Source organism: Heteronotia binoei, chromosome 3 (genome assembly GCF_032191835.1).
Source record: "Heteronotia binoei isolate CCM8104 ecotype False Entrance Well chromosome 3, APGP_CSIRO_Hbin_v1, whole genome shotgun sequence".
Taxonomy (NCBI): domain Eukaryota; kingdom Metazoa; phylum Chordata; class Lepidosauria; order Squamata; family Gekkonidae; genus Heteronotia; species Heteronotia binoei.
In genome coordinates, this window is record NC_083225.1 from 136,232,946 (window position 1) to 136,248,632 (window position 15,687).

Sequence of the window (15,687 nt, forward strand, 5' to 3'; positions counted from 1 at the left end):
AAACTGGGCAAGCTGAAAGGAGAATATGGTTGTTGTCATAAACATTACTTAGAGGGAAATCAGCCTGTTCATGTTTGCTCCTTGAACTGGTGGTGCCATGATGCTGCATGTCACAACATAGCATAACAGTAGTGTGGATACTCAATCACAAATGTAGGGCTGATATGACCTCTAAACTGACATAATGTACAGATGCAATTGCAATGTAAAATGTATATTTGACTTTAATCATGCCATTTTTGCATATCATCCATGTAGTCTAATACGATATCCAGAATGATCAGATGTTCCAACACTGATTGTTCTTATTTGCATCCTGTAGATACAGCTTACATACTTGGAATATATTCTCACATCTACTAATTGTAGAGTGCAAATAACAGGGGAGGTCGAGTCTAAGTTGCAAGTAATTACCAGAACTTCAATACAAAACTCACTAGAGAGCTGTGAGCAGCAAACAAGTTTCTGAATATTGTTGCCTTAAGTGAAGAAAAACTAACAAATCTGAAAGATTTCATCAAGTCATTGCTAACATATTGAGCTGGCATACAATGGAATAGTAATCAGCTGGCCATATCAACTCTTAGTTCTACCAGTCTACCTTCCATTTGTTATGAAACTGAATAGTTGTTTGTGTGTGTATCATGGTACCTGAAATGGAGGTTGGAGGGAACAAAGGAGGAGAAAACGTTAACGATGTCTAGAATCCCACCTCTAATATTTAATGATGTCTAGAATCCCACCTCTAATATTAAGACATTATAATCTTAAACTATGGTGCTGTCTATGCTGCATAATGTACTCATCGTTGCAGCATCCACATAATGGACAGCAGCAACACATTTTAGAGTTAAAAATCTGTTTGCCCTGTGTGGAGATTATGGATGGATGATTTCAAATTGACATCAGGAGGAAACAAAATCCCTTGAATGAATAGTAAATGGGCAGATTTATGCTATATTAATGCAAGATAGTGTCCTGCATAGAAAAGCTCTTTGTTTAAATAGTATATTTCATTAAGTGAGATGGAGTATATATTGAAAGTACAGCTTAAATAGTTCCTTCTTTATTATACTGTGAATTCAGCCATTATCCTAGTTCATGAACAGCACATATTCAGCTAATACCAGGGCCAGATTTAGGGAGGGGCAGAAGGGTTAGCTTGCCCTGGGCGCCGCAAGAAGGAGGGCAGCAGCAGCTGCAAGGCATGTGACACACATTTGCCCACCAGGTAAACCTCCGAGCTTCAGAAAAGTTGAGCAGGCTGCAGCCCAGCTGAGCCATCTGCCCAATTGTGTCTCCTCCTGACTCTTTCCCCCTCTCCATCTCTCACATGGCCGCAGGCCTGGGGGGCGACTCCACATGACTGCTCACTGAAGTTCCTGGCTGACCCACTGCTCTGTGCTCACATGCGCTGCTCCCACCCCCATCATTCTCTTTGCCCACGCAAACAGCAGCACTGCAGTTATGGTGAGAGCACATGCGCTGCTGCTGTTGCCTTCGCCTCTGACCATGTCTGTCGCCAGGTCAGGTATCGACCAGTCCTCTGTCCCCTTGTCTGCCAGCCTCAGTCTGTAGGGCGCCTCCACCCCTTCATGCCCCTGCCTGGTGATCGAGTGGGCAGAGATCTGCTGGCAGAAGCAGTGGCTCCAGGAGTCAAGGGGCAGGGAGCCGGCGGAGCTCGGCAGGAGAAGGAGAATCTGGCAGAAGGAGGAGGCAGGGAGCAAGGCAGGAGGAGAATGATTTTCGTTCTTTTAGAGCTGCTTATTTCTGTCTAGGGAAAAGAACGGGGGATAAAGATTAGCTGTGGCTTCTTTCCCCCAATGCAGGAAGTAGTGGTGAAAGGAGCAGCCAGGTTCAAAACTAGATGTGTGTGAGAAAAAAAGGCAAGAGAGTTGGAAGTTTTGGTTTATTAAAAAAAAATCTGACAGAGGACTTGGGATTTTCACCTCTCTGCCACCCGCTTCCTTAAATACCCGCCCCCACATCAAGACAGGAACCCCTTAGGCATCTCTCTGTGTTTTAGGCTTCAGTAGTAAGAGGAAGAAGAATGAGACACCACTGGCTTCTCATCCTCTCCTCCCTCTCACAGGTTCTTGCCTTTTTGTTTGCAGGGATATTTGGATGTTAAGAAACCAACCGGGGCTGTCACTTCTTTCTTTGGTCGCTTATTAGGGTAAACAATCCCCTCCTCCTCCTTCCCCACAATCTCTACTTGAAATGTTGAATTTTAATGATCTCCCCTCCCTTCCCTTCTCTGTGAGGGAAGCAAAATAATCCTGACATTCCCAGTCTGGAGCTTCTTCAAGTCTCCATTTCCATAGGGAAAGCCAGGTAGCAAACAGAACAGAGTATTGTTGTGGAGCTTTATCTTTCTCTCTCCCTTCTCATAGAAGTCATTTTCAGCCAAGCCTCTCAAAACACCAGGGTATTCCAAATGTATCTATTATTTTAAACTTTTGTCAGTTTCCTTCCTTCTCCTTTTTTTTTTGTCTTTTTACTCTTGGGTGGTTTGTGGAGGACAGGGAAGAACTTCAGCATCTACTTTGGATGTTGATGTGTTTATATAATTGGCTGGCATTTGAAATGGCAATTGTCTTCTTGGGCAGCTTTTGCACAAAGGGTACTGTGTTGGGTATGTCTCCTTGATGCAAAAACTGCTGTTTACATTTTTATCCCCTTCCTTTTCAGGAAGCTGGCTCTCATAATCAGGACAGTCTCACACTTTGTAGGGCTGGTGCTGTTTAGCAGTTATTAGTTGACAATCTGTGGCTCAGTTATTTCCTTGGCTTTCATGATATCTGATTGTGCAGCCCTAAGGCAAGCCACTTTCAATCCCCCTCCCATATCATATGGGATCAGTGGTGGTGGAATGCACAGTCAAGTCACAGTTGATTTATAGTGACCCTCTGGGTTTACAAGGCAGGAGACATTCAGAGGTGGTTTGCCATTGCCTGCACCTGCAGAGCAACTCTGGACGTCCTTGGTGGTCTCCTATCTGAATACTAACCAGAGCTGGCCCTGCTTAGTTTCCAATATATTCCAATTTTGGGCATCAGAAACTTGCCTTGGTTAACCAATGCTGTTTTTCTAGAATAAATAATTTGAATGTGGACATAACTAAGAACAATAGTATTAACCTAAGAGATTGGGGCTTGAAGGACGCTCATGAGTTCACCAATACGAGACCCAGCCCGACACATATTTCTTGTAGACATAAAACAGCATCCCGCTTAGATTATATAATTTTGGAAAAAAATAATAATATGGTGGTTAAAGAGATCAAGACCCATCCAATTTTGATTTCTGACCATGCCCCTCTAAGTATTGAATTAGAGTTAAATCTTCCCTCGAAAAATAGACCTTGGAGGTATAACAACTTGGTAATGACAAAAGAAGAGGATAGGGAATACTTAATGACACAGTTAAAATTATATTTTAAGGAAAATAGAGGAACTGTGTCAACTAATATATTGTGGGACGCTGCTAAAGCGGTAATAAGGGGCCATTTGGTTAGGAAGGAAAAAGACATAAAAAGTGAATGGTATTAAAAAAGGCAAACAAAACTTAAGGAATTGGAGGAGTTACAAAAAGAAATAGTGGGAAAGTGTAATCCTAGTTTACAGATTAGAATTAAAGAGATTCAAAAACAGTTGGAGGCCCTAGATATGGCAACAATGTGGAAAAAGGAAATAATGGTTAAGAACGACTTCCAGAGGAATAGCATTAATACAGCAAAAAGATTAGCTAATTATTTGAAAGTTAAAAAGGCAAAACAATCAATTAGAACTATTAAAATTAATAATAGTACAACTCAAAACTCTAAGGAAATCACTAAGGCATTTGAAGACTTCTATAAAAATTTATATATGAAAAAGAATATAACGGAGGTGTGGGACGCACCTAAGCTAATTATAGAGGAGGAAGCAAAAGCCTCACTGGGTGCTGAGATTACACTCCAAGAGATAAAGGAAGTAATAAAAGCGCTCAAAAAGGGTAAATCACCAGGGCTGGATGGCTTTACTTCTGACTTTTATAAAGAAATGGTAGAAATTATAGCACCTGAATTGCAGGTAGTTTTTAACGAAGTCTTGGAAGGAAAGCCCCGGACTCATGGAAGGAAACAGAAATAATTTTGATATTAAAGCCCCAGAAAGATCCGGAAGAAGTAGGTTCATATAGGCCCATTAGTTTACTAAATCAAGATTATAAGATTTTTGCTAAGGTTTTAGCAAATAGACTTAAGAGAGTTATCCCGTCAATCATAAAAGGGGACCAATACGGTTTTATTGAGGGTAGATCTATTGCCCATCCTATTAGAAATATCTTAAATGTATTGCACCATGGCCAAAAGAAAAAAAATAGCTCTGTTAAAGTTGGATGTTTATAAAGCCTTTGATACTCTCTCACATGAATTCTTGTGGCAAATATTAAAGAAGATAGGTTTAGAGGAACGGTTCTTACACGCTATACAGGAAATATACAACGGAGGTAAGGCCAAAGTTAGTCAACACTGACCACTCACAAGCGTTCCCAATTCAAGGGGGGGTAAGACAAGGCTGTCCACTATCCCCGCTTATATTTATAATAGCTATAGAGCAACTAGCAGAGCGAATTCGGAATGCCGGGAGAATAGAGGGGTATAAGTCAGGTATTGAAGAAATGAAAATTAATTTATTTGCGGATGATATCATAGTAATTATGTCTAACCCAAAAGACGGAGTTAAAGAGATTAAGATAATTTTAGATGATTTTGAAAAGTGTTCAGGGCTCGGAGTGAATATGGCAAAATCAGAAATTCTATACCTTAATGTTAATAGAGAGGAAAAACAGGAAATAAATAGGATTACGAATATAGGAATGGGAGCCAAGAGATTAAAATATTTAGGGATAGTCCTCCAAAAAAATATGGACAAAATGATAAAGGAGAACTATGGTAAAATATGGAAGAAAATAGAGAGGGATATGAATAATTGGAATCATAAAATACTAGGGATATCATCTAGAATAAGATCTCTTAAAATGTTCATGATACCAAAGTTAATGTATTTATTCCAAACGTTACCCTTAGGTTTGAGGAAAAATCAAATTGAACAATGGAATAAAGCAATCAAAGTGTGGATTTTTAATAATAAAAACAGTAGGTTTCATAAGAGAATTCTATACAACCTTAAATCAGAATTAGGTTGGGGAATCCCAAATTTAAGTAAATATTATGAGGCCTTCCAACTAAGAGCGTTACTTGATTTGAGTGAGGATAAGGTACAGAAGTGGATTAATTTCGAGAATGCGGTCAACAGTGGCATTGGAAGATTTGGATTTTTTTCCACAGTGTCGACAAAAGATCTAAAATTAGCTATAGGGCCCAGAAGAGCAGCATTAGAAACCTGGATGAAATGGTACCCACAGTGGCTAGGGAAGGTTTCAAGGTGGAGCCCCCTAGAAGCTATTGTTAAGGAGGTGCATGCTATAAAATGGTGGGAAAGGCTTAAAAACAAAGGCTATTTTAGAGTGGACGATATGTTTAGGGGTGGTAAGCTAAAACCCTTACAGGAAATTATAGAAGATTTAGGTAATCAATACTGGTTAAACATAGCAGGCTTGCATAAGAGAGTTAAGATGATCAGTGAAAAGGGAGAGCTTTGGTTAGACACTCCAATGGAAGAGATATATAAGGTAATGGCCAAACAAAGGAAGGGTCTAGTGGGGTTATTATACAGAAAAATGATTTCAAATAAAGATAAAATATTTTATCTTTATTTGAAATCATTAAGGGTTGGTTTGCACATATGTGGTGAGAGTGTGAAGAGGTAAAACCCTTTTGGGGGGAAATTATTCAATTTATTAGAAAAGTCTGCAATGTACCATTAACCATTGGCTTTAATATGATGTTGTTAAGCATAATAGGAAGTCCGGCACTAAGTAGACCCATGCAAAACCTTGTCAAGGCAATGATACTAGCGGGGAAGGCGGTCATCACCTTGGGGTGGAAAGATAAAAGTAAATGGTCAATAGAAAGCTGGCACAGCTATTTGTTTGATTACATACAGTCTGACATCGTGGCAACAATCAACAAGGATTCCACGTGGGAAGATAAAGTCAAGGAAATCGAGACCAGATGGAACCCTTATTTAGAGTGGATCTCAGGAGAAGCAAGGAAGGACATTCAGTGGAAGATCAGGACTCTGTGCCCTTGGCTGAGGGGAAAAGACTAAAAGAAGATGGGGAGGGTTGGGGGGGGGCGAGGGTTATTTGTAATTTCAACATCCATATGCTGTAATGGCCAATTGTACTAAAGTCAATAAAACATAAAAATATTTATTTAAAAAAAATAATTTGAATGTTTTCTTTATTTGGGTAGTGCGCTTTACCCTTCACTTGTTCCTCTTCCTTCCAGTATTTTTTGCCATGGAATGTCTCTGAGTTCCTTACATACTGTCTTCCTAATATCTAATGTGCATGTCTGACTATAAACTCCCTTAGCTCCCTATATCAAAAAGGAATACTATGAGGAATACTTAGCTAATGATGGATAAGATAATGTAGAAATGTTATTATTAACTATTCACAGAAGTCAACACCATTCTGTTGTTTAAAAGAGTTATTAGAAATCGATATTTAAAACATAAATCATATATGTATATATAAAGAAAAATATAAAGGGGCTCTATTTTTTACTTTTGCCTCCCCCTCAAAAAATATGTAGATCCAGCCCTGGCTAATACTATTGCAATACTGATAATCTATATACGACTAAGTGAAAATTGTGTTCTGATAAATATCAGTGACACAAGGCAAAGATGTGATATACAAGTCTCATGTGTCCAAGTCAGGTATGTATAACCAAAATGATATTTCAATAGTGTACCTCCTATTTTGGTTCAGAAAATTCATTTCTAAGCAAGTATAAAGCTAGCATATTATTTTAGTTTTGCAGTAGTTGAACCTATGTGTAACATTTATGCTTGAAAGAAAAAAAAAGAAGGAGAAGACTGGATTTATATCCTGCCCTTCACTCAGAGTGGCTTACAATCTCCTTCTCTCCCTCTCCTCACAACACATGCACAACCATGTGGTAGGCCAGTAGTGTCAGACATTGAACATTGAAATAAACTTAGATCACTTTGTTTCAAAATTAATCCATTTATTCAAGAACTAGTGGTCTGGGTACAAGCAAGTTGAGTTTGATGCGTTCCAAGGTTACTCTTGGATTTTTGTAGAGGCAGATAATAAAACAAAGAATTCATTCTCAGACCCTGAGAGACAGTTGTCTGTTTCCACATTCTGTTATCTCTTTCCCAGGAAGGCTCCCCACCGTTTACCTTGAGGCTGGCTAGCTTCAAAGGCTTGGGGAGTCTCTAGATGCCAAGTGAGAAATTCCTTCTCTGGGATTTATAACTTTCCCTCCCCATTTGAAATGCACAATACAGTCTCGTGGTTAGTAATAGCAAACAAGATGGCGTTAGTCAGGTCAATAGGCTACAAGTGAGTTAAAGCAGGTTCAATGTCTGACAAGTAGGCCAAAATACATCTGTTTTAGGGTCACATAAGGTCCCTATAGGAGCCCCATGGCACAGAGTGGTAAAGCTACAGTACTGCAGTCCAAGCTGTGCTCCACGATCTGAGTTCAATCCCAGTGGAAGCTGGGTTTAAGTAGCCGACTCAAGCTTGACTCAGCTTCCATCCTTCTAAGGAAAGATGAGTACCCAGCTTGCTGGGGGTAAAGTGTAAATGACTGGGGAAGGCAATGGTAAACCACCCATAAAACCCCCATGAAAATGTGATGTGACGTCACCCCAGAGTCGGAAACAACTGGTGCTTGCACAGGGGACTACCTTTACCATTTTAGGGGATCTCAGGATCTTTTTAGATCTCAGGTGCCCAATGTAGGTTCTTCACATCTTTATTCTTTTTAATTAATTTTGTATACAATGAAATTATTTGTTTATAATATGTTTATGATAACTCTCTCTTTCTTCATAATTTTATTCTGGAGTATCATTGCCAAGATCCACCCTAGTATAAACCAACTTACAAGGTCCTGTGTTAGTCTTTTCTGAATAATCACTTTCTCATCATAATTTAATTTTGGGGTGTCTCTGCCAAGATCCTCCATGGTATAAACTAACTTACAAGGTCTTTTGTTATTCTTTTGTGGAACCCTTATTAAAGCTAACTTCTTCTCTGAGTTCAGTTGTGCAACATTGGGAGAACTGGAGTGGAAAGTTCAACTCCAGTGGGAATGATCAGAGAATCTGTCAAAAGGATGAAATTATCTTTCTCCTTGCTGTGTGGTCTCAACCTAACCTGGAGCTCTGCACAACCGTAGTCTATTTTAGAAAGACACTGGAAAGATTATGGATCTTTTTGTTTACCCCCTGATTTAGGCTAATTATCAAAATAGAGAACGATGGGACTCAAGTAAGGGGAAATGAAATATTTGAATGACAATATGAATATAACAATCTTATGACAAAAACAAAACCATTGACAGATGTGTCATGTTCTGGAAAAGAAACAATTACCAATTTTAACTAATAGAATAAAATCAATAGAAGAAAGCATGACGTAAACAAAAACTTCACAGGGCATTAATAAAAGACATAAGGTACATTCATGATAAAATGGGGATAACATATGAGGGAAAATAGTTATTTGAAAAGGAACACCATTAAATTCATGTAAAGTCACCAAATACTAACAGTTCAGTGCTGAATGGCATATAGGTATATTCAGAAAAATGAGGAGAATAATTATATTTATAAAATACACTAAGTAGCTTTAAACATATTGAAAAGAAGGTAAGAACAGATAATTTTTTGTGCAATAAACTGAGTGCAGTTGAGAGAAATATGACTGAAGTTTGCAAATTGTTCACACATACTTGGAAGCAAGCCTGATTGAATACAATGAGACCTAAGTACAATTAGACTGACCAATATGCAAAGCACAGCTATGTATACAAATGCCTGATGCAATTAAGTGAGACTATTCAATGCATATATAAATACGTGAGCAATGAGAACAGAACAAGGGAAGTGCTGTAAAAGATTTATTATGGAGAAAAGAGGAATTACCAGGAATAAACAACTGAACGCTTGTTTATGAAGCAACATTGAGAAGACACTAAAATTTCTCAAGAGTATATTGAGAGCATGAAATGTGCTTTGATTTGTTAACTGAGAACAGTTCAGAATGCAATAGACAGGCAGACAGGCAGATATTGATATACTGATACACGCTGTCAGCATAAGAGAAGCCATGTTGGATCAGGCTAATGGCCCATCCAGTCCAACACTCTGTGTCACACAGTGGCCAAAAAACCCAAGTGCCATCAAGAGGTCCACCAGTGGGGCCAGAAGCCCTTCCACTGTGCCCCCCTCAAAGCACAAGACTACAGAGCATCACTGCCCCAGACAGAGAGTTCCAACAATAAGCTGTGGCTAATAGCTACTGATGGACCTCTGCTCCATATGCTTATCCATTCCCCTCTTGAAGCTGTCTATGCTTGTAGCCGCCACCATCTCCTGTGGCAGTGAATTCCACATGTTAATCACCCTTTGAGTGAAGAAGTACTTCCTTTTATCAGTTCTAACCCGACTGCTCAGCAATTTCATTGAATGATTCATTGTTCATCTAAAACATTTTAGATGTGATAAAGGTGGTGATTATTACTAGGGGTGTGCATATATATAAATTGAGCCAAATAAATACCCAAAAAATACCTCATTCATATTTGGGGGGTATTTCTCGAGCTGAATACAGATCAGAGAACTGATTTGGGTACTGGTATAGCTGAGGGGATATTATTCAGCTTTTATTTGTGTATATTTGGCTGCTGCTGGAGAGGTTACTTTAAATTTTGAACAGGCTATGGAGTAACTTTCAGTTCACTCCTCTAGGGCTCTTTCCTGCCTTTTGGTCTGGTTTCCAGGGCAACTATAGGGCGGGGAAGAGGCATCTCTGAAGCTCAATGGTAAAAGCACCTTAGGGGGAGCTGTAGTGCCTTAGAGCCAATAACTGCAATGTGTTTGCAAATGACATTACATTGCAGGTTTGCAGCTTTACAAAATTGTTGCTGGCTTCACATGTGAAGTCAAGCTAACTACCTTGCTTTCCCCATCCATTTCCCAGGGAACAGGAGGGAGGCAGGAAGGAGCAGTGGCAATTTGGCAAATAGGATTTCAAGTTAGAGGGAAACGCTGCTCTTTAGTCAATCACAGAAGTTTGGTCTTTTTTGAAATTCTTCTGTGCCTGGGCAAAGATCATAAAAGAAAGAGTCTGGCTGAACTAGACTCCATTGTTGGCTGAGAGGTTTGGAGAGTGTGTGGCTGGCTTCAGCTACTGCTCTGAGCCTGACTCCTCCTACTTGAGAGATTCTGCTGTGTACTTTGGATCGAATCTTGCCTGCCTGCCTAGAGAAGAGGGAAAACAGCGACTAGCTTGAAAGAACAGCATTTTTTTTTTAAAAAAAAATCTTATTGTACTGTTAGTTGTTCTTTGGGCTTGGCCTCAGGCCTTTTTTTAAATTCTCTTTGATTAGGTTTTAGTTTCTTCTGGTTTTGTGGTTTGCACTTTGCAACTTGGAGTTTTTTGTTACTTGTTATATTTGGGCCTGGTGGTTGAGGGGGGCAGGGATGAGGTCAAGAGCCTCAGGACTATTTTTGGTTCCCTTTGGTTTTATTAGATTTTACTCTCTCTTTTTTTTAGATCTGCAGTTATTTTTGTGGAGTTTTGTTGTTGTTTGGCTCTGGTGGTAGGTGCAGAGGCCTTCCTTCTGCTTTGGTTGCTTTATACTTAAATTCTTTTACTGCCTTTTTCTCGGTAGTCTCCCTCCCCAAAAAATTTCTTCCCTTTAATTTTTAGAAGGTTTGTTTTGTGGCACAGGGAGATGTTTCACTGTTCTGTGAGTGTGCTTCTGGTTTCCACCTAGGGCTACTGAGTACAGTACTCTGAGGCAGTTAATAGGTTTTTTATAATAAGGGTTTGTTTTAGGAATTGTTTAACTTTTAAAAACTTTTAAACAAATTTCAGCATAGTGCTTTAGTTTCTCCCTAACTAGTCCAGTGCTAAGAGGATATTAGAAGGGTGCGTGTCTTCAAAGCACTGGTATAATAGCTAAGATTAACTTTTTAAAAAGCAGTGTGCAGTGCTCTGAGCTTCAGTGAAAACAGACACTTTTAGACAAATTATTTCCCTTTATGTTGTCCTGTAGTTTTTCCATTTTCAAGACGGAACTCCTGCATTTTCATGAAGGAAATCAGGCTTGTTCCAATAGACTCCAGTTAGGAGAAGTTTAATAAAGAGCCTTAAAACTTTTAAATGGTTTGCTATCCATCTCAATGATAATTAAATGAAAGGCTCTAGTTCTAAAACTAATAGGAAGGCTCTAGTTCTAAAAAACACCAACATCCCGAAAACAAAAACTGAAGCAAGAGTTGGTTATGCTCATTTGGAAAAAACAAAACCCTAGTTCTGGGGTGGGAGGATTCATAAAAAGGATTCAGATTCTGTTAGGTTCAGGTTGCAGTCAGTGACAGTAGTTTAGGTGCATAATGCCTTCCCCCAAGTTCTATTTAGTTAGAAAGAATTTAGCCAGAAGTAACAATGAGTGCCAGGAAGGAAACACAGCAGGGCCCTGGGGAAAAGGCTAAGAAGAAAACCAGAGGAGTGGAGGGGAGGACTGTCCACAGCAACCTTCTACTGCTCCATCCTCTGGCCAGAGTGGTGCAATAAAGAGGCAACTCTTTTCATTGAGGCTGCCCCCTGCAGAGGTGCCCACAGATGCTGGCACTGGGCAGCAAGAGGAGGAGCTTCCTGAACTGTCTTTTGGAGTGAGGTTGGGAACAAGAATGTTCTGGCTCTGCAGCTCAGGGACTAAGAGGCTTTTGGAGGAACTAGAGGAGAGGCTGGATGCCCCTGCACTGAAGAGGCCTTCTGAGGAGGAATGGGAGGGGAGAAAGAGATGGAGGTGCACCCGAGGTGCTGCCATCTCAACTCCTTCCCCCAAAGGCATCTCTTGCTGTCCCTCCAGATATGGCGTGTCTGTCGTGAACTCCTTTCAGGAGGTAGCTCCAGGGGTTCCTGCAGCTGCTAGTCAGTGTGAATACCCCTACACCTCTGAAGTCTGGAAGTACATCCAGCTGATGGAGGATACCCACTTCACACCATGCCAGCTGTGTAGAGCCCCAATTAGCCATGGGAGATATCTCAATCATCTCACAAATATTGGTTTGTGGAACCATCTGAAGATGCATTACCAAGCAGTGCTTCTTGGGTGGGGGATGCTTCTGGGGTGCTCATGGTAGAGAAGAGACACTTGGTAGAGAAGAGCCATTGACAGAGATGCTTGGTGGAGTTGGTACTAAGTACTAGGACACCAGGTGGCGGGCAGGAACAGCAGGCAACTAAGAGGATCACTTGCCTCATTGCCCCAATAGTTGTTGTAGATGGCATTGCTACCACACTGGTACTGGGTTGTGCTGCTGGGCACCATTGCACTGGTTCTGCTGTCCTTGCAACCCCCTTCCCATCATTCAGATTATGATTCTGTGCTTGACATCAATCCTGTTGAGCTGACATTTGCCACAATGGCACTGGGTTCTGTTTCTGGGCACTAGTACGTGGCATTGGTTCTGCTATCCTTGTAGAACCCCCCCTCCTCAATTTCTACTTCAGAGATTCTCAGGTTTGGCCTTAATCCTGTTGAGTTCTGGCATTACCACAGTAGCACTATTTTTGCTGGGCACATTGCACTAGTTCTGCTGTTGGCTTTGCAAAAATGCTCCCCCTCTACACACACACACTTCACTTTCTACTGCAGAGATTCTTTGGAACATTCTGCTAGGCTTGTATTGTCTTGCTATTTCCACCCCCCCTCCCCCCCAAAAAAACCCAACGGAAAATAGGACACCTTCTTTGGGTGCCCACAGAATTGGACCACCTGGGCCAATCATTCTTGAAATTTGGGGAGTCTTTTGAGGAGAGACTCCAGCAGCTACATTGCAGATTTGGTGTCTCTATCTTAACCCCCCACACCAACTACTGAGTACACCAAGACTAGATTTGCCATTGACTTTAATAAGTTTCCCAATTATTTACTGAATCTGAATATTTTATTTATTTATTTATTTAATGAACTTATATCCCGCCCTTCTCACCGAAGTGTCTCAGGGCGGCTCACAACATAATGATTCATACAATTCCATTTAAAACATTTACAGATACAATAAAAGCATAGTTAATAAAACAAGATTAAATAAAGCCAGCGGTCTATAAGAGCATTTTGTTCCATCCAAAGATGTTCCATCTAAAGTATCAGTTAGGTGTTATAGGCCTGCCGGAAGAGGGCTGTCTTGCAGGCCCTGCGGAACTGCCCTAGGTCCCGCAGGGCCCGCACCTCCTCCGGCAGCTGGTTCCACCAGTAAGGTGCCGCTGTTGAGAAGGCCCGATCCCTGGTGGATTTTAGGCGGGCCTCCTTTGGCCCAGGGACTACCAGCAGATTTTGTGAGCCGGAACGTAGTACTCTCTGGGGAACGTGTGGGGAGAGACGGTCCCTCAGGTAGGCAGGTCCTAGGCCATACAGGGCTTTAAAGGTAATGACCAACACCTTGTACTGGACTCGGAATGTTACTGGCAGCCAGTGCAGATCCCGGAGCCCCGGCCGAATGTGCTCCCATCTTGGGAGCCCTAATAACAGCCGGGCAGCAGCGCTCTGCACCAACTGCAGTTTCCGGGTCCGGCACAAGGGTAGCCCCATGTAGAGGGCATTACAGTAGTCCAACCTCGAGGTGACCGTAGCATGAATCACTGTTGCTAGGTCATCGCGCTCCAGGAAGGGGGCCAACTGTCTCGCCCGCCTAAGGTGAAAAAAAGCGGACTTGGCAGTGGCTGCTATCTGAGCCTCCATCGTCAGAGAAGGCTCCAATAGCACCCCCAGGCTCTTGACCCTGCCCGACGCTGTCAGCGGCGCGCCGTCAAAAACTGGCAGGGGGATTTCCCTTCCCGGGCCGCAGCGACCCAAGCAAAGGACCTCTGTCTTCGCTGGGTTCAGCTTCAGCCCGCTCAGCCTAAGCCACCTAGCCACTGCCTGTAACGCCCGGTCCAGATTTTCTGGGACGCAGGCGGGCCGGCCGTCCATAAGCAGATAGAGCTGGGTGTCATCCGCATATTGGTGACAACCCAGCCCATACCTTCGGGCAATCTGGGCAAGGGGGCGCATATAGATGTTGAATAACATCAGGGAAAGTACCGCCCCTTGAGGCACGCCGCAGTCAAGCGTGTGTCTCTGGGACAGTTCCTCCCCAATCGCCACCCTTTGTCCCCGACCATCAAGGAAAGAGGAAAGCCATTGCAAGGCCAGCCCCTGAATCCCAGCGTCGGCAAGGCGGCGCGCCAGAAGCCGATGGTCGACCGTATCGAACGCTGCCGATAGGTCCAACAACATCAGCACCGCCGAGCCGCCTTGATCCAGATGCCGCTGAAGGTCATCCACCAGGGCGACCAGCACCGTCTCCGTCCCATGGCCCGGGCGGAAGCCAGATTGGTAGGGGTCAAGGACAGAAGCATCCTCCAGGAAACTCTGTAGCTGCAACGCCACTGCCCTCTCAATAAGTTTGCCCAAAAAGGGCAAATTCGAGACCGGCCGATAGTGTGCCAATTCGGTCGGATCTAATGTTGTTTTCTTCAAGAGGGGACGGACCACCGCCTCCTTAAGCGCTGATGGAAAACACCCCTCCAGTAGGGATCTATTTATGATATCCCGTATAGGATATCTTAGCTCCCTCTGGCAGGTCTTAATAAGCCAAGAGGGGCATGGGTCCAATTTACAAGTTGTTGGGCGTGCAGATAGGAGGATCCTGTCAACTTCTTCCAGGCTGAGCGCACTGAAGCCGTCCAGTACACAGTCCGAAGACAGGCACGGAGCCTCAGGTTCGCTAGCTGTATCTAATATGACAGGGGAGTCGGAACGGAGCGATGCGATTTTATCCGCAAAAAAAAAATTCGCAAAAGCCTCACAGCCAATTTCCAATTCATTAGAGTTTGGTCTGCCCTGTGGCAGTGTTGTAAGGGTCCGAATTGTGTTGAACAGTTGTGCCGGGCGCGAAATTGTGGACGCAATCTCCGCCGCAAAGTATGTTTTCTTTGCGGCCTTGACTGCCATCTCATAGGACTTCATAAACTCTCTATAAGATGTTCGAGTCGCTTCGTCTCGAGTACGCCGCCATTGCCTCTCTAGTCGCCTGAGTCCCCGTTTCAACCGTCGCAACTCCTGGTTATACCAGGGTGTCGGCCTTGAACGAGGGCGCAGAGGACGCCTAGGTGCGATCTCGTCGATGGCCCCAGCGAGCCTATTATTCCAGGACTCAACCAGGTCATCGAGGGAATCGCCAGGGGGGCAGGGATCCCGCAGAGCCGTCAGGAACCGTTCCGGGTCCATCAGGCTCCGCGGGCGAGCTAAAATAAGCTCGCCGCCCAAACGGGTTTGGGGTGGGACGTCCACACGAGCCTTGAGGGCATAGTGATCCGACCATGGCACTGCTATAGAAGCAAGATCGTTCACTAAGACTCCCGACGCGAAGATCAAGTCTAACATGTGACCTGCCTGGTGGGTGGGTGTCGTAACTACTTGGGAGAGTCCTAGTGTCGCCATGGAAGACACTAGGTCCATCGCCTGATTGGAGGCCA

At 42.8% G+C, this 15,687-nt stretch overlaps 1 protein-coding gene across 1 annotated transcript in view; it reads right to left on the reverse strand.

Annotated features, from left to right (window-relative positions):
• LOC132569104 (uncharacterized protein K02A2.6-like) overlaps nucleotides 1-15,687 on the reverse strand; it is an 87,564-nt gene that overhangs the window by 12,306 nt on the left and 59,571 nt on the right. Inside the window, exon 4 of the mRNA XM_060235285.1 lies at nucleotides 1,410-1,700. Within this exon, the coding sequence (XP_060091268.1) occupies nucleotides 1,410-1,700 (291 nt within the window). The remainder of the gene's footprint in view (nucleotides 1-1,409; nucleotides 1,701-15,687) is intronic.